At 45.5% G+C, this 19,834-nt stretch overlaps 1 protein-coding gene across 1 annotated transcript; it reads left to right on the forward strand.

The window, feature by feature from the left end:
- Positions 1 to 374: 374 nt before the first annotated feature.
- On the forward strand, positions 375 to 18,499 carry SHISAL2A (shisa like 2A). The gene is given in 4 exon segments (XM_024739252.1): positions 375 to 463; positions 7,896 to 8,035; positions 18,259 to 18,348; positions 18,351 to 18,499. Coding segments are annotated over 4 exon segments (393 nt in total). The 5' UTR covers positions 375 to 449.
- Positions 18,500 to 19,834: the final 1,335 nt, after the last annotated feature.

Consider the following 19,834-nt stretch of genomic DNA (forward strand, 5'->3'; position numbering starts at 1 on the left):
ATGCGCTGTCTCTCTGAGCACCCAGCGCCCTAGTGTATAAACTGGGAACGTAGTGGGGCCGGTGGGGGACGCTGGCAGAGACGCGGGCGGCTCCCTTTTCCCGGCTCCCGCCCGCCTTCCCGCCGCTCTCCACGCCCTCCTCCTCCCTCTCTCTCCCTCCTCCATCTCCCCTCCTGACGAGCCCTGTCGGCGTACCTGGTCGCCTCCCTCCGTACTCGGGGACTCTAGGTCTCTAACCGCTGCGTTTCCGCGCCCCTCGCTGTGTCTTCCTCGTCTCTGCGTCAATCTCTGTCTCTCTGCTTATCTCTGCCTCTCTCCTTGTATCTTTCTCGTGCTCAGTTCTGTCTCCGTCCGTTCGTCTCTCAGCGGCCGTCTTCTGCTGCGGCTTCCGCGATCACAAGTACTGCAGCGACGCCCCGCACAGCTTCTTCCCCTGCGAGCACAGCTACATGTGGTGGCTCAGGTACCGGCCCTGGCCCTAACCCCACCTAGAACCCCACTCCAGTCTTAGGCCCCGTGCTCCATCCTCGGCCCAGCCGCCTGCTAAAGTCTCAATCCTCATCCAGGTGCCCACCACAACGTCAGCACCGACACCCACCCAGTCGTTACCCTCTCAGGCTCTCGCCCTGTCACCAGCCCAGCTCCCCCTGCGGCCGCTTCTCCGCTCCATTCCCCCATTTTGACCCAACCATTATTCAGATCCATCCTTGAACCTCACACCAACTCCACCCTGAAAAGCCTTCACTTCGTCTCCACTCCAAACATCATCATCCACCACCCTCAACCCAACCTCAAACTACATAACAAGCCCCAGCCTAACAGCAAACTCCCATCTTGCAGCCTTCACAGGATACCCAGACTCCTCCCTTATCCAAGTACCCACCAGGGTCCCCTCCCTAATGCCATCATCAGCCTCATCCCTGACCTAACCCACTCCCCAGTACTTACTCTATCAGCAGCCCTAACCTCCGCCTCAGTCCTCCCTGCAAGCCCACCTCAGCTCTCTTCCTCACCCCAACTCCAAACATTATCTAGACCTACATTCAAACCTCACTCTCAAGCTTTAATACCTCACCTGATGCTACACCCCAACTCAACCCGAGCCTCAGCCCAACCTCAATTCTTTTGTTCCCCCTCATATTTAGTCATTCTTTCAGCCACCCCTTCCTGAGGCCTTAGCAATGCCAGACCCTGTGGTGAGTTCTGACCTAAGGCAGAAGACCAAAGACTCAGAGTTGCCTCCAACTTCATAATGAGGCAAGGACATGATGCCACAGCAGAAGCCAGATCGGTGTAATTTGGGTGAATCCCCACCACAGGACCTCAGTTTCCCCACTAGTTCAGAGAAGCAGGTGGTTAGGCCAGTGCTGACATTCCTGGAACCCAAGTGTGGGACTGAGAGGGTAACAGGTCTCAATCTCTGTGGGTCTCCAAAGGCCTCACCCAGAGAATAAGACCTGACCCTGAGCCTGCTCTGGGAAACAGGCATCAGCGAAAATGGAGTGGGCTGCCTCAGTAGACAGTGATCTTCCTGTCTCGGGAAGTGTGTGACCAGAGGCTGTATGCCTGCTGGGTGGGAAAGGACAGTCTGCCTCTGAAACCTCTCTGAGCCTCTCTCTTTTCATCTATCAGATGGGGAGGATGATTTCTGCCTAGGGCAAGGACCAAATGAGATCAAGAGGTAAAATCAACTTGGCATATGCCACTAACAATTACAGATATTATTGGTTTTCTAGACTGCTCAATCTGTAATTCCAAAGGATCTTCAGATGGCCAGGTTTTCAGATCCTGCACATTTGGCTGCTGTCACCTGGGGAATTATATTCATATATTCTCTGTTCATCCATATTTTCATTCATTCATTATAGCCTTTGCTTTGTGCCAGGTGCTAGGCTAGGCATTAGAGACACAGAAATCAATGATTCCCTCTCTGAGGAGTTCACAGTCCATTTAAAGAGATAAGACGTGCATCTAAAATATAACAATGGAGTATTTGCTGAAGACCCACTGTGTACTTAGTACTGAGCTGAGTATTGAAATATGACAGCGCTGGCCTCCCTTTGAGGTATGGAAGCAGTGTGGAGCGTTGGGGCTGGTTAGAACCTGGTCCAAACTTTGGCTCTGTCCCTTATTAGCTATGTGAATTTGGGCAAATTATCTCCGAGTCTCTTTTGTTATCTTTAAAATGGCAATAGTAATACCTGTCTCATGGAATTATTGGGAGGATTAAGTGCAATAATGCATGTGAAAGTGACTAGTGCATATAGTAGGTGCTCAATAAAAGGGAGTTCCCTTTCCCTGGTTCATAGGTGGGGAAAGTGATGCTCAGAATATGAAAGAGAATTGTCCAAGATCTTCCAACAACGTCATGGTACACTGAGATTTAAAGAACATTACCTAACACCATCCAAGGGCTAGATGCATTCACACATTCACAACCCTGGCACATCTTCTCTCCATCTTACAGATGAGAAAACTTGAAAGAGGTTAAGTTACTATCTTAGAGTACCCCAGTGAGAGGAAGTGGCAGAACTGGGATGAAAACTCAGGCTTGTCTGGTCCCAAGCCCAGGCTTGAGCTGCTGCACAAATGTCTAAATCTAGCCTGGCTCTCATAACCTGCTCTGCTCAGATCACTTGAAAAGATACTCACTGACCTTCTGCTGTCTTCTGGACACTGTTGTAGCACTTGGAGACACAGAGATGAGTAAACTCCTCAGCACCCAGCCAGGATCCCATCCCACTACTACCACCCCCTTCCCTATATACCCCTTGGGGTCCCTCTCCTTGCCTTGGACCCTCTTGAGACATAGAGTGCTTTAGTGGCTCAGACAGTGAGCTAGAGGGTTGGATGGGGTGATCTCTGAGGTCACATTGCATGTTGTGTGCTTCCATTCTATGACCCCAAGGGCAGCTGAAAGGTTCTAGCCTGCAGGGCTGACTCTTCCTAGGCATGGCTATAATATGGTTCATAAACATCACAGACAATTGCAAAGTGGAGGAGGGAAACTGGGGTCCTCAGGACATTAAATGATCAGTATACTCCAAACCCTGAAACAACCCTTCCAGCATGGGATGTCAGAGCCCCACCATTGCAGGGTGGAGAACTTGTTTTGTTCTGGACTCCATTTGGCCCTTTTCATGAAAGCTGGCCCTTAAAAACATGAAAATCAGCAGGTAAACACTGTTCCCTCGGGTAGTGCTCAAGAAGAATTGCTGTCTTTAAAAGCATGTCTCAGGACTTCCCTAGTGGCACAGTGGTTAAGAATCCACCTGCCAATGCAGGGGACATGGGTTTGAGCCCTGGTCCAGGAAGATCCCACATGCTGCGGAGCAGCTAAGCATGTGCACCACAGCTACTGAGCCTGTGCTCTAGAGTCCGTGAGCCACAACTACTGAAGCCCGCGCGCCTAGAGCCCGTGCTCCGCAATGAGAGAAGCCACTGCAATGAGAAGCCCATGCACCGCATCGAAGAGTAGCCCTCGCTCACCGCAACCAGAGAAAGCCCACGTGCAACAATGAAGACCCAATGCAGCCAAAAATAAATAAAATAAATAAATTTATTTTTAAAAAAAGCATGTCTCAGGAAATGAAGACTCCCTGTGGAAATGCAGCTGGTGCTATCACATGTCTGGCTGACTTTCCAAACATCCTTTATCAGTAGTTCTGTTTTACTTTTTTTTTTTTTTTTGCGGTACGTGGGCCTCTCACTGTTGTGGCCTCTCCCGTTGTGGAGCGCAGGCTCAGCGGCCATGGCTCACGGGCCCAGCCGCTCCGCGGCATGTGGGATCTTCCCGGACCAGGGCACGAACCCGTGTCCCCTGCATCGGCAGGCGGAGTCTCAACCACTGCACCACCAGGGAAGCCCCAGTAGTTCTGTTTTTTATCAGGATGTGAGCCAAAGGTAGCAGCCTTGCTGGAGGGCAGAACTGGTGGTCAGGCACTGTATATACACTATCTCATTTAATCTTTATGGACACTTGGTGATATAGTAACTTTTATGAATGAAAAAAATGAAGCTCAAAAGGTGAAGGATTTTTCAGCTAAATGTGAGAGAACCAGGATTCACACTTAGAACTGTCTGACTCAAAAACCCTAACAAAGGGGCTTCCCTGGTGGCGCAGTGGTTGAAAGTCCGCCTGCTGATGCAAGGGGACACGGGTTCGTGCCCCGGTCTGGGAAGATCACACATGCCGCAGAGCCGCTGGGCCCGTGAGCCATGGCCGCTGAGCCTGCGCTCCACAACGGGAGAGGCCACAACAGTGAGAGGCCTGCGTACCGCAAAAAAAAAAAAAAAACCCTAACAAATGTTAAACCCTCCTTCCAGTTCTTTCCTAGAAGTCATAGTGGATTACCTATCTTTCAGAGTCATAGATCTGTGAAATCCTAGAAGGCTAGCAGCTCTTCAATCCAATTTCCCACCATAGGCAGGAATCTAACTTCATTGAAAGGTGGATTCATCCAGGTCTTGTGCAAACCTGTCCGACAATAGGAAACTTACCACCTCTTGAGGCAGTACATTCACCATGGGAAAACTCTGATCATTTGAGTTCATCTTATACTGAGTACAGATTTTCCCCCTAGGACTCTCCCTTGTTGTTCCCAGCTCTGTCCTTGGGAGCTTGTTCCTCCGTTCCGAGACAGACCATCAGAGCAGTGCCCACTACCTGACTGACCGCTGATCTGGAATATATCCCTCCAGCTTTCTCACCCGCTCCTCAAAGGATCCTACTTTTACAGGGCTTTTTCCAGCTAGGTGCCCATGGATGCCCCTTGTAAAGGGTGTGGTCCCAACCTGAGCACGAGTCTTCCAGATAACAGCCTTATAAACAGTGAGTGTATCTCAAGAAAGGAGATAACACTTAGTTAAATAGTAAACTAAAAAGTAGTAAACTAGTCCTAAAGAACTAAAAAGTACTATATGCTCAATGTGGAAAATGTTGAAAGGACAGGAGAAACAAAAAAGGAAAGCAACTGTGAGAAATCCAGTATCTTAGCTTGGGCTCCCCAGAAGACTTGGAAACAAGGATTTGAGGGCAAGTAGTTTATATGACCAGCAATCCTAGAAAATACTGGTACAGGGTGGGGAAGTGAGATGGGAAAGGGAAGGAGCTAATGATGGTGTTACCAAGCAAGTCACCACCAAGGGCCACCAGAGCTTAAACTGCTGAACTCTGCCAGCCAGTGTAGAACTTACTCTCAGAGTCATCCCATCTGAGGGCCAGGAAGCTGGGTATTTACATACCAATTTCTTTCAGTCATTGACTGTGTGCTGGAGGGAGAAGAGGGGCATTAATTTTCCTGTACTTTTGAACTGTTCAACGTGCAGACAGAGACTGTTCTGGGCCCAAGAAAGCCCTCAGACAAAGAGATACATTTGCGGGCTTTTGAAACCCTGGCCAGAATATTCCACAACTGTAAGACCCAATGGGACACAGACAGGACATCCACAGCCTGTGCTACTCCCAGAGACAGCCCGTTAGCATTTTAGTGTATTTACATCCAACCGTACCTATGTTATGTTATGCATGTATATGTTATGTTTATTTATTTAAGTTAGGACTACACTATATAATTAGTAGTGGATCCTGCTTTTTTCACTTAACATTATCTCATCAGAATTTATCCTTACGAAATTGAGCTATTTGTAATGAGGTGGATACACCTAGAGTCTGTCATACAGAGTGAAGTAAGTCAGAAAGAGAAAGACAAATACTGTATGTTAACACATATATATGGAATTTAAGAAAAAAAATGTCATGAAGAACCTAGGGGTAAAACAGGAATAAAGATACAGACCTGCTGGAGAACGGAGTTGAGGATATGGGGAGGGGGAAGGGTGAGCTGTAACAAAGCGAGAGAGAGGCATGGACATATATACACCACCAAACGTAAGGTAGATAGCTAGTGGGAAGCAGCCACATAGCACAGGGATATCAGCTTGGTGCTTTGTGACCACCTGGAGGGGTGGGATAGGGAGGGTGGGAGGGAGGGAGACGCAAGAGGAAAGAGGTATGGGAACATATATATATGTATAACTGATTCACTTTGTTATAAAGCAGAAATTAACACACCATTGTAAAGCAATTATACCCCAATAAAGATGTTAAAAAAAAAAAGAATTTATCCTTGATCTTAAATATTATTTGAAAACATGTTTTTAATGGCTCTATACTATTCCACTGCAGGGATATCCAATAATTTATTTAGCCTTGGGGAAACACACTCTCCAAAGCTCTAAGGTGTTTCTGTTTAGTGGAAGTTAGCCATCAGCTAGCTGGGAGTGAAATCCAACAGAAATGGCAAGGGCAGGAATCTGAGGCTGGGGTCAGGGCTGGGGGTGGTGCAGAAAAGCTGCAGGAATCACAGGCAGAAAGGGTACACAAACAATCCTGGTGTACCTATCCCCTCCTATTGGGAGAACATCCCACAGTGTTTGACACAAAGCAGGTACTCAATAATAGTTACTAAGTGCCTACTATGTGCTGGAGCTTGTACAAGGAGAGAAAAAAGCCAGTTAAACATGGTCTCAGTCTCCCTACAAAGAACACATGAGGAATATGTTGAACTTCTATGCACCAAGAATATTACGTCTATCATTCATCCTCACTACCACCTGTGAGGTGCTGTGTTTTGATCATCCTCACTTTTCCGACAAAGAAGCTGAGGCTCAAAAGGCTAAGTAATTTCATCAAGATCTCACATCGAGTTAGGTACAGACCTGGGTCCTAAACTAGGTGGGTCTGTAAGAGTTCCAAAGCTCTTTGTTCTTTCCCTACCACATTGGGCTGCCTGACCAAGTAGGAACTGCTAAAGGCCCAGAGTAGGTGTCCTGGCTGGGTGGGCCTGGCCTGGAAGAAGAAGAGAAAAAGAGGACCCAGGAAAGCGTTGAGGAGGAGACATTTGAGATGGGCCTTCAAGGACAGGTGAAATTCTGATGTGGGGAGATGATGGGAGAGATCATGTGAAACAGGAAAGACAGTGGACCCCAAAATGAGCCAGAAGGTAGTTGTCTGGAGACCAGGTGACCAAGGCCTGACTTGGGGCAGAGGCAGTGAGGTTGTGGGGTGAGGGACCAGCAGCAGGGAGGTGTTCTAGACATGGAGTCCACACTGGTGTGATGACCCACTAGAGACTGGGTCAGAAATTACCTTGAAGCTGGAAGGACAGCGGGTATTGAACTAAGGCCTTCTATGTGTCTTGATTTTTGATAAATTTATTTATTTTTGCCTGCATTGGGTCTTTGTTGCTGCGTGCAGGCTTTCTCTAGTTGCGGCGAGCAGGGGTTACTCTTCGTTGCAGTACGCAGGCTTCTCATTGTGGTGGCTTCTCTTGTTGCGGAGCATGGGCTCTAGGCACGCGGGCTTCAGTAGTTGTGGCATGTGGGCTCAGTAGTTGTGGCTCACGGGCTGTAGAGCACAGGCTCAGTAGTTGTAGCGCACGGGCTTAATTGCTCTGCGGCATATGGGATCTTCCTGGACCAGAGCTTGAACCAGTGTCCCCTGCATTGGCAGGCAGATTCTTAACCACTGCGCCACCAGGAAAGTCCCTTGATTTTTAAGAAACAGCAGTGTGGGGAGGGCTCTTTAAGATCATCTCTAGCTTCCTGGGGTGGGAGCAGGTTGAGGAAAGGAGAGGAGAAGAAAGGGAACACATACTGAGTCCCAACTACATGGTGACACTGAGCCATGTCAAGTTATGTACGTGGTGAGTACTTGCCACATAGTTGATGCTCTTTCCTATGCTTACGCCCAGAAAACCTGTTTAAGGCAAGGAGAGACAGAACAAAAGTTAAAGTCGGCTGACTCCTATAACACCTACAATACTTCTCTTATAACATGCTGCTTCCCAAGTCCTTTCCTGACCCTCTGCTCCCTTATGGTTTTCTCTCCCCAGTATTGGTGCTCTTGTGGGCCTGTCCATAGCAGCAGTGGTCCTCCCGGCCTTCATTGTCACCGCCTGTGTGCTTTGTTACCTGTTCATCAGCTCAAAACCCCACACAAAGTTGGACCCAGGATTAAGCTTACAGACTACAAGTAAGAAAGAGGTCACATGATTTCCTTGTATTCAGCAGGTTAGCACCTTTGCAGAGGGGAGATATTTAGAAATTATGTTCGGAACGTTTGCCTCAAAAGTGTTTCTGGAATATTCTGAAGCAGCAGCACATTTCTCAGGAGGTTCATGATATGAACATTTCCATCCCAAACTCTTCCATGTGCTCATTGTTAATCAAAATAATTTGATTATAGTCAGCATCCTATTTGTTACAGGAAGATGTTATTAAACATCCTACAATATATAGGACAGCACCCTACAATAAGGAATTATCTGACCCAGAATGTCAATAGTGTTGATGTTGAGAAACCCTAGAATAGAGACTCCAGAAACAGACTAATTAAAGAATATAATAACATGAATAAAATGTTTAATTTTAAAAATGAGGGAAATATTTGCAAATTTGTCTACATCAAATACAAATAATACAAAATATACCATACATAAAGTTAAAAAACAAGTGGTGGACTGCAAAGATATAAATACACACACACGGTCAACCCTAATTATTTGCAGATTCCATACTTGTGAATTTGCTACTTGCTAGAATTAATTTGTAACCTCAAAAATCAATACTTTCAGTGTTTTTGAGGTCATGTGCAGATGTGGATGTACACAGAGCAACAAAAAATTTGAGTTGCCCTATCACACACATTCTCAGCTGCGGTTGAACAAGGAAGGCCATGCTCTGCCTTCTTGTTTCCGCTCTTATACAGTAAACAAGTGTCCTTTTCGTGGTATATTTAGTGCCACATTTTTATGATTTTTGTTGGCGGTTTCGCTGTTGAAAATGACCCCCAAATTAATGCTGAAGTTCTGTCTAGTATTCCTCAGTACAAGGCTCTCATGTGCCTTATGGAAAAAATACATGTGTTCAGTACACTTTGCTCAGAAAGGAGGTATAGTGCTGTTGGCCATGAGTTAAATGTTAATGAATTAGCAATATATATTAAATAAGGTGTTTTTAAACAGAAACACACACAAAACATAGTTATATATTGATTGACGACAAAAATGTGACCAGAGGCTCACAGGAACCTAACTTTGTATTTCCCCAAGGAGCAATAATTCAGTATTCGCTAATTCAGTGTTTGTGGTGACTTTTTAGAACATAACTACAGCGACTAATGAGAATCAACTGTATCTAAAATAGAGACAGGATTGATATCAAGAATATATATCTTTGAACAAGTGAGAAAAACATAATCCACTAAAAAATACAAATGCCCAACCTTACTAATAATCAGGAGAATGCAATTTAAGGATGACATACCTTTTTTAAAAATGATTACATTGGCAAAACTCCAAAAATGGATCACATTAATAGTGAGAAGGTTACATGGGGGAATGGATACTCTCATATACCACTGATAAGAATAAATTGGTAAAACCACTTTGTAGAGCAATTTGGCACTATCCATTTAAACTAAAAATGTACATACCCTATAACTCAGTAATTCCACTTTTCTAATTATCTGCCTTAGAGATATAGTTGCACTAGGAGAGGACTTGTAAAGATGGATTCCATGACAGCTTGTCACACTGGAAACAAACTAAATGTCCATCAGTAGAGGAATAATAAAATATGATACTGCAGTTAAAAGGAATGAATTAGCTCTAAATAGACCATCTCATTTTCTTTTCACAATAACCAGGCAGAGTACAGAACTTATTACTATCCATTTTACAGATCAGGAAACCGAGGCCTCAGTCACCTAGTGAGTGAGTGACAGAGCCAACTCTACCTCCACCTTCCTTCCTCCCCTTATCCCTGTGCTGAGAAAGGGAAGTCCCTACTTTATGCCAGATACCATTTGAAACTTTACATGCACTGTCTTGTCTAATTTTCCAAACTACCCCAGTGAGGTAGGTGTTATTATCACCCATGTTACAGATGTGAAAACCAGGTTCCAGGGAGGTCAGATAACTAGCCCAAGGGGTCACAGTTTGTAAATTGCAGAGCTGGAATTCAAATATGTGTGTTTTTCTGCCTCCAAAGTCCTACTCTTTCTACCTCACCAGGCCAGGTGTGTGGGGTGCTTCTGCCTGTGCCCTGCTCCCTTCATCTCTCCCCACCCTGTCCCCTGTAGCCTTTCTAACTCAAGGGAACACAGTTCACCTGTCTGTCGATCCTGTGAATGAAAACCACCCTCCTGCTTTTCACTGCTCAGCCATCAGCTGGGTTATTCAGTCACCAGGGTTTGACACAGCTTGTGTTCTTGCTATTTGCTTCTTATTTTTCAGATGGAAAATGCATATCCCGACTATTCACTAAATGACAGTTTTGGGCTCTCTCTGCCTTTTGCCCAAACTCAGCTCTTAGCACCTCCCTTTTTTCTTCATTAAGTGCTGTCCTCTCCTTCCTCTGAACCCACAGCATCAACCCAGGAGCCTCTTGTCCCTCCTGCATCTGAGACGTTTACAGGCCACTACCTTACACTCATCAGAGCTTGCCCCCTGACACAGACTTTCATCTGTTTCCATCTCCTTCTCTGGTAGGACATGTAGAGAGATCCTTAGCCCCATTATACAGGAGAGGAAATCAAGGCTCAGCCAAGGGAAGTGAATGGCCAAGTCTACAGAGCTGATGAGCATGTACTGCTGGGATGTCAACCCTGATCTCCTGACTCTAAAGGCCACGCTCATTGCACATGGTACCTGGGGTCCTGATCTCTGAGTCTGGGGGCAGGGACGGGATGGGGAGTTCCTTGGCAAGAGCAGAGTGGAAATAGAACAGAGCTTCTGAAGACAGGCTCCTTCTGCTGCCCAGATGTTCTGTACTGTCCCATTACCCCCACCCTACCCCATCCCTCAAACTTGGGATGCAACAAAGACCGTAAACTTTTTTATTCTCGTACTTTGTGAGGAACTAGCTTGATCAGAAGGCTGACCGAGCTTCTACGTTTGTGCTAGGCACTATGCCAAGGACTTTAAACATATTATCCCATTTAACCCATTCAACTACTTTATCAGGTGGTTATTATCAATCCTGTTTTACAGATGAGGTGAGTGAGGTAAGTGTGGAATTGATATTCCAACCTAGGTACCTTTAATAAGAGACAAAAAGTGGGGGAAAAAAAAGAAAGACAAGAGTTCAGTTCTCATCCTCCTCTGAAAAGTGTTGGTGGGGATATCATTAATCAACCATTCTCACTAATTCATAGGGCTCCTAGAAATCAAGTCTGATGTTCTCACTGTATCAATGGGTTGCTGAGGCCCAGAAAGGGACATTCATGTGCCCAAGGTCACCCAGGCAACTGGCCAAGCCTTTGCCTCCTGGGCCAAAGATCTTTTCCTGTAGCAGGTGCTCTTACCTTCCAGGTTCCACTTCCTTGGAGCCCACTACTTTTTTTTGTTTTTGTTTTTGTTTTTTGCGGTACGCGGGCCTCTCACTGTTGTGGCCTCTCCCGTTGCGGAGCACAGGCTCCGGACGCACAGGCTCAGCGGCCATGGCTCACGGGCCCAGCTGCTCCACGGCATGTAGGATCTTCCCGGACCGGGGCACGAACCCGCGTCCCCTGCATCAGCAGGCGGACTCTCAACCACTGCGCCACCAGGGAAGCTCTGCTTTTTAATTAACCACACTTGGGGAGGTAGTACCCATGACCCAAACAAGCCTCAGTGATGGGTCAGTCTTGACTCATCTCCAAGCAGGGAGAGAATCTGAGAACTCCTTTCCTGGCTGGTCACTACAGGCTAAGCTCCCAGGTAATGGGGGCACTGGCCGAAAGGTCCCTGGAGAAAGGTAGGAAAGCATAACCCTGGGCTGGCTCTAATCCTGGCTTTGTCACTCTCATTGTGTGGCCTTAAGCAAGTCACTTCTCTCTGGGCCTCAGTTTACTCTGTAAAATGTGTACAATAATACCCACCAAGAAAGCTGTAAACCTAGAGGTGATGCTTACATAGGAGCTACTTAGTCTCCGATACATGGTAGACTTTTAACAATGAGTAACCCTCATTTTTATTATTATTAGGCACTTAGATCTTTACACGTTAGTCTCCTCAACCTGTCTGTTAATATCTCAAATACAGGAACCATGTCTTAAGCACCTCTGTATCCCCAGCACCTAACAGAGTTCCTAACCTATACTAAGGGTATGCTTGCTCTGTGGAAAGAGCCCAAGCTTTGGAATCGAGCAGAATGGAAAGTGTATCCTGGATCCAATAAATACCTGTGTCAGTGCTAACCTTCTCTGTCTGGGCCTCAGTTATTTATCTATAACATGGAATAATAACACCCACCTCAGAGACTTGTTAGGAGAATCAGATAAGATTGTTGTACCGGCGTGTTTTAGCCAAACATGGATCTTATTGTAACTTGAAAATTGAACTTTTTATATTTGCCTTTAAGCATCCTCCTTTCCAAGTGCCTCTTGGCTAGCACCTTTGTAAGACAGAACTCCCTCCCCCAGGCTTCAGGCACCACTGAGGGATTTTAATAGCTTTCATTATATATTAGCCAGAGGAAGAGGCAGAAATATATATGCGTACTCAAGAGTTGGACCATTGCCTATTCCACTGGTTTCCCTGGAAGGGAATTGAAGGGTTGTGGAACTGAAGGCCCTGGGATACATATGTGAGGGAATCCATGGGATCTGGGAAAGATAATCACATAAAAAAGACATGCTGGGTCCACAAGTTCAGTATGAACCTGCATTGTGATGTATCTGCCAAAAAAGGGTGAGTGGAAGCTCAGATTACATTAACAGAATTATAGAGTCTGGAAGCAAGAGAATGACGGTCCTTCTTTACTCGCAGTTGAATAGAATGCATCAGCTGTCACAGCTCAGAGGTAACATTTTAGCATCCACTCCACAGGTTCCCAACTTTGGGTTCCAAATATATCACCCAAGGGTCCCCAAATATAGCAATGAGGATTCTTGAGCAATTTCCAATATTTCAAAGGTTTTACTGGGACCAAGTTTCTTTGTTTTGAGCTAGAATTATATTAGTCCAAGGAGGGTAATTAGCACGGGCTCTTTCCTGCTAATCAGAACTCTTTAATAGAAAATGGGAGGGGGGGAGCTAGTACCTAATAAAGGCAGTCTATTATACAGACAGAAATCCTCTACAATTTGGAATTCCAGGGAAAAGAAAGAGAAAAACAAGACCAGCCCTACTTTCTACCCCATTTTATAGAATAGTAACTGAGATCCAGAGAGGAGAAGAAGTTAGCCCAAGGTAGCACAATGATTTAATAGCAGAATGAGGATTTGAGCCAAGGTTTTATAGCTCCTAGAAGCCCAAGGATTCCCCCTGAGCCCTGACTGCCAGCTGCTCAGAGACCCACAATTTCAGAGGAACCTTGACCAATCAGAAGGTGATCAGAGGCAGGTGACCAGCTTGGTCTGAGAAACAGATTATGTGAGTATCCGCTGAAGAGCTGGGGACATTTGGCCTCAAGCAAAGGAGTCTCAGGGTTCACGGCCTAGGACCTCCAGTCTCTGCAAGGCTACCCTGGGGCGCGAGGAAGAGACATTTTGAGAGAAGCCAGAGAACAGAGTTGGGATCAGTGGGGGAAGCCTTAGGAAGGCAGATGTTGATTCAATAAAGCTGGGTCTTTCTTAGAATAAGACCTGAAATACTTTTATAAAGCGCGCCCTCATCACCATAGTCGTATTTAGTTCATCAATTGTAACTCTTGGTTTAAAAAAAAAAGAGCACCCCCAAGCCTGGAAGGTAACCAGGAAAAGGCTAAATGTGGGACTCAGTGAAAGAGATTCTTGCATTGAATAGAAGATTGAACTAAATCCCTGTACCAAATGGAATGCCTTAAAATGCAAGCTTAAATAACAAAGGATCCCAAAGAATCTGCAAAACAGGCACAGAGAGATGCACAAAACAACCTCCTAGACCTAATGAGTGCATTCAGCATGGTCATAGTATGTAAGGTCAGACCCAAACATCAATTGTATTTATATATACCAGCAACAAACAACTGGAGACCAAAATTTTAAATATAGTATCATGTATAGTCACTCTGAAAAAAATTAAATACTCTGGTATAAAACTAACAAAACATGTGCAGGAGCTATACGATAAAAAATACGAAATGTTAATGAAGAAAAGCAAAGAAGACTTAAATAAATGGAGCTAGAACACATATTAAAGCCACAATGAGATACCACTTCTCATCTATCAGAACCCTAAAGTAAAAACACTGACAATCCAAAGTGAGGACATGGAACGACTGGATCTCTTATATACTTCTAGTGGGAATTAGAATGGTATAGCCACTTCAGAAGACAGTTTGGTGTTTTCATAAAGTTAAACATACTTACTATATGTATTAGTTTCCTATGGCCACTGTAACAAATTACCACAAACTTGGTGGCTTAACATAATAGACATGTATTCTCTCACAGTTCTGGGGGCCAGAAATTCAAAATCAGTTTTGCGGGGCTGAAATCAAAGGCTCCATGGGTGAATCTGTTCCTTACCTCTTTCAGTTTCTGGTGACTGCCAGCATTCCTTTGCTTGTAGCTGTATCACTCCAATCTCTACCTCTGTACATCACTGTCTGTGAGTGTCTATCTCCCTCTGCCTTTCTCTCTCTTTTTAAAAAATATTTATTTATTTGGTTGCACTGGGTCTCAGATGCAGCTTGCAGCCTCCTTAGTTGTGGCTCGTGGGCTCTGTAGTTGTGGCATGCATGTGGGATCTAGTTCCCTGACCAGGGATCAAACCCTGACCCCCCTGCATTGGGAGTGTGGAGTCTTATCCACTGCACCACCAGGGAAATCCCTGCCTTTCTCTTATAAGGGCACTTGTGGTGGCATTTAGGGTCCATCCAGATAATTGAGGATAATCTCATCTCAAAAGCCTTAATTTCATCACATCTGCAAAAACCATATAAGGTAATATTCACAGATTCCAGAGATTGGGACCTGATATCTTTGGGGGTCACCATTCAACCCACTATACCATACAAAACAGCAATCACATTCCTAAGTGGTCCTAGAGAAATGAAAATGTGTGTCTGCACAAAAACCTATATACAAAGGTGCATAACGAATGAACTGTCAATACACATAACAACTTGAGTAGATTGCAAGGGTATTAAACAGAGTGAAAAAAGCCAATCTCAAAAGTTGTACACTGCATAATTCCATCTATATAACACTTCTTAAATGACAAAATGATAGTGTGGAGAAGGGGTTAGTGGTTACCAGAGTTAGGTTTAGGAGGAAGGTATGACTATAAAGGGAGAGCATGAGAAGGTTTCTTTGTGGTGATGGAACAGTCCTTAATCCTGATTGTGGTCGTGATTATATAAATCTACACATGTGATAAGCTTTCATAGTACTATACACCAAAAGAAAAGTCCATATAAAAATGGGTAAAATTGAATAGGATCTGTAGTTTAGTCAATTGTACTATGTCAATGGCAGTCTCCATGTTTTGAAATTACTCCATGGTTATGTAAGATGTTCTCATTGGGGAAAGCTAGGTGAAGTGTACAATGGAACTCTCTACTATTTTTGTAACTTTTTGTGAGCCTTAAATTATTAAAAATAGAAAGTTCAAAACAAAACAAAACAAAAAAGGAATTTTTTGGCTCTGTAGATGAGAAGTCCAAAAGTAGGATGAGCTTTAGGAATGGTTTCAATAGAAGTTCACAATGTCCTCATGCTTGTGGCTTTGTCCTCTGAGATTCTCTCAGCTCTGCCCTCTATCTTGTGTTGGCTTTCTCCTCAGACTGATTTTTCCCATGGTAGTAAGTTGGCTGCCAGCAGTCCCTGGGACTGTGTGCTTTTTGTTCCCATCTAGCCAGGAGGAGAAAGAGGGAGCTATCTCTTCCTTCAACCAGGAGGAAAAAAAAGGCCTGACCTCTACCCTGATTGGACTACCTCAGGTCCTGTGCCAACCCTAAACCAATCACTGAACCCAGGGAAATGCTATGCACTGACTTCTCATCCCTGTAGCAAAGGAACAGGACTACTTGATGGGCTGGGATCAATCAGGCCCCCCCGCTGGAGCTGAGATGGGGCCAATCCTACCCAAACATAATTGCTATTACTGGGTGGGAAGAGGTGGAATGGATGTTGTGTAGCCAAGTCCAATGTCCCATACAACCTCCTTTTTTTTTTTTTAATTTAATTAATTATTTATTTTTTGCTGTGTTGGGTCTTCATTGCTGTGCGAGGGCTTTTCTCTAGTTGCGGCGAGCGGGGGCTACTCTTCGTTGTAGTGCGTGGGCTTCTCATTGCAGTGGCTTCTCTTGTTGCAGAGCACAGGCTCTAGGTGCGTGGGCTTCAGTAGTTGTGGCACGCGGGCTCAGGAGTTGTGGCTCATGGGCTCTAGAGCACAGGCTCAGTAGTTGTGGCTCACGGGCTTAGTTTCTCTGCGGCATGTGGGATCTTCCCGGACCAGGGCTCGAACCCGTGTTCCCTGAATTGGCAGGCAGATTCTTAACCACTATGCCACCAGGGAAGCCCTACAGCCTCCTTCTTGAAATTCACTCTTCCCTTGGTTTCAGAGGCACCATTCATCCTCGGTCTCTTCCATCAATGGGTTTTAAAGCATAGGAGTTTTCTAGACAAAGAAGGTATAAAATGTCATTCCAGGCAGAAGAAACAGTAAAAGCGGAGACCCAGAGATGTGAAGGAATGGACCCATTCAGGGAACAATGAAATTTTGGTATAATAAAGCATAGAGTTCTTGAGGGAAGAGTAGTAGTAAAAAAGCTAGAGAAGGGGTGATGGGGCTAGTACATGAAGAACCTTGAATGCACCTCAAGGATCACAGGTAATGGGAAGACATTGAATGCTTTTGAGAAAGAGCAGTACATGGACTCACTTCACCTTAGAAAGATCTCTCTGGACTTCCTTAGTGATGCAGTGGTTAAGAATCCGCCTGCCAATGCAGGCGACACGGGGTTCAAGCCCTGGTCCGGGAAGATCTCACATGCCGTGGAGCAGCTAAGCCCGTGTGTCACAACTACTGAAGCCCGCGTGCCTAGAGTCCGTGCTCGGCAACAAGAGAAGCCACTGCAATGAGAAGCCCGCGCACTGCAACAAAGACCCCAAACAGCCAAAAAAATAAAATAAAGAAAAAGATCTCTCCAGCTATAGCCTGGAAGGTGGACTGGAGGGGACCCAGCCAAAGGCTGTCTTGCCTGGGCAAAAGAAAATGAAAGCCTGACCTAGTGTGGTGGCCTTGAGGATGGAGAGAATGGGTGGATACTGCAGATAGTGATTTGGTGGAATCAACAGGACCTGGTGAATTGCTTGACTTTGGAAAGGGGGAGGGGGAGGAAGTGTGAGAGTTGACTCACATTTCTGGCTTGAACACTTGATATACTTTTTATCCAAGAAGGCAGGAATGCTTAATTGTGTGAAATGCTCCCGATAAGCCAAGGGAGACAATAACTTATAAGTAACCATGGGATTCAGTGACAAAAAGTTTTAAGTTCTGTTGAGGGCAGAAACCAAGTAAGCTGCAGCAGAATAAGTCATGAATGGGAAGTGGGATATGATAAGGCCAAGTGAGCTTCCTATCAAGCTCAGGCATAAACGGAGGAGAGGATTAAGCAGCCAGTGAAGAGACTCATGAAATCTATTCTTAAAGCCGAGAATAATATATGTTTTTAAAATTTCCAGCACTTCCCTGCAGGCTAGCTGTGTAGTAAGCCTGTATCTTCACCTATAAAATGAGTGTTAGTTTTTTTTTTACATCTTTATTAGAGTATAATTGCTTTACAATGGTGTGTTAGTTTCTGCTTTATAACAAAGTGAATCAGTTATACATATACGTATGTTCCCATAACTCTTCCGTCTTGCGTCTCCCTCCCTCCCATCCTCCCTATCCCATGCCTCTAGGTGGTCACAAAGCACTGAGCTGATCTCCCTGTGCTATGTGGCTGCTCCCCACTAGCATATATATACTACCAAATGTAAAATAAAATGAGTTTTTAATAGTACCTACCACACAGGTTTATGGTGAAGGTGAAGTCTTCATATGTACTAACAATTGTTTATTGTCTGTCTCCCCCATTAAACGTTAAGGTCATGAGAAACATTGACAGCTCCTAGTTCATGATGTGGTATATTGTTAATGAATATTTGTTAAATGAATGATGCATTTAAGACTCCAAGCGCAATCCTGCCCACGGTAAGCACTCAGGGGAGTTCAGCACGTATGATCCTGATGGAAAGAAGGGCTGCAGGAGGAAGCCCCATGCCCTCGGCTTGCTGTTTTCCAGACCCTGATGAGCTACTGCCTGACCGCCAAGGCGGGAACATGGGCAATTCAGTGGAGGTGCCAGGAGTGAGTCCTCTCGGGCAGAGTCACCCTTCCTGAACCCATGGCCGGACTGCAATGGAGAGCAGGCTGTGGACCCCAAACGCGTCCTCCAGCACTGCTTAATGGCTACAGTGATGGCCGGTGACATTCCGGGCAGCCCTGAGGAGGCCCCTGTCCCCAATCTAGACCCAGCTCCATAAACACCCAATAAATATCTCTACACCATCCTCTTCTGGATTCTCTCTTCTCGGTAAAAAGGTGAGGCTGGGGATAATCAAAGGGACTTTGGAACCTAGTGGCATAAATGAGGGCTTTTCCAAGCAAACCCACTCAGGTCTTACTGTGGATCCAGCCATAGTGCTCTGCCTGGCCCACTGTGGGCCGAAGGGAGTTTAAACATGGGTCCCCAGTAAAATGGTCGTAACAACTGCAGGTGATCAGGGAGAAGCCTGGGGCCTGTGGAGACTCAGAGGAGCCCCTCGCCTAACCTGGGGAGTCAGAGAATTCGGACCTGGTCTTCCTGCCACAGAGCAGATGTACTTAGGAAGCCCAGGGAAGATGACCAGGACCCAGAGGCAGGTGACTCGTGCCCCTCCAGCAGCTCTGTGTCGCTCCTGGAGTGAGTCCCTTGCCAAGGAACAGAAGGAGAGGAAGTGTAGAGTACATACACAGGGCCCAGCCATGTTTAATATCATTCAGTTCCTCAGGTGAATGAAAGAGTGAATGATCGCGTGAGTGAGGGAACGAATGGTTAATAGGCTCCACAGTGTGGCCTGGATAAAGTTCCTTAGTCTATCTGAGCCTCAGTTCCCTTGCAGGGTCATGGTGAGTGTTCAATGAGTTGATGGATATGAACTCTCTTCCTAAACATGAAAGTGCTACAAAAACTCCAAAAATTACAGGTGAGTGTTTTTCAAGATAACTTAGTAATTAAGAGCAGGGACTCTGGAGCCAAATGCCTGGTTTAAATCTGGCCCCTGCCCTTACTTGCTAAGTAACATTTGTGCGTAATCATCTGTACAAGCAGGGATAACAGTAATATCTATCTCGTAAGGCTTGGGGGGAGATTAAATTACTTAGTCCGTGCAAAGCATCACACTTAGAGCAGTGTTGGCTAACGCAGAGCACTGTGTTAGCTATTATTATTGGGTTTTTAAAATATTATTAGTCTGATAGCAAAGGAATCTTCGGGCAGGATGCTGACTGCCTCCCCTCTCTCCCAGCTGCTCTCCTTATCTCAGTTTTGGCAATGGCTTTAGGCTTTGCCTTGGGGGCGCAAGGCAAAGATGGGGAGACTCAGTAGCCACTGAAGGCAGCTCTTGACATTTCTGACAGTGATACGACTCACTACTGGATTTGGCAACAGTAAAAGGGTCACTCTTAGATATCTGTGCATGGGGCCTGAACCAGCCAAGGGTATATGATGGGCAGCAAGACAGGATGAGTCACCTCAGAAGTGCCCTAGGCTGCAAATCGAGAGATTTTGGTTCTGGTCTTGCTTTTTTTGTGGTCTTGTGTGTGTGTGTGTGTGTGTG

Source organism: Neophocaena asiaeorientalis, unplaced genomic scaffold, assembly GCF_003031525.2.
Source record: "Neophocaena asiaeorientalis asiaeorientalis breed wild unplaced genomic scaffold, Neophocaena_asiaeorientalis_V1.1 scaffold138, whole genome shotgun sequence".
Classification (NCBI taxonomy): Eukaryota; Metazoa; Chordata; class Mammalia; order Artiodactyla; family Phocoenidae; genus Neophocaena; species Neophocaena asiaeorientalis.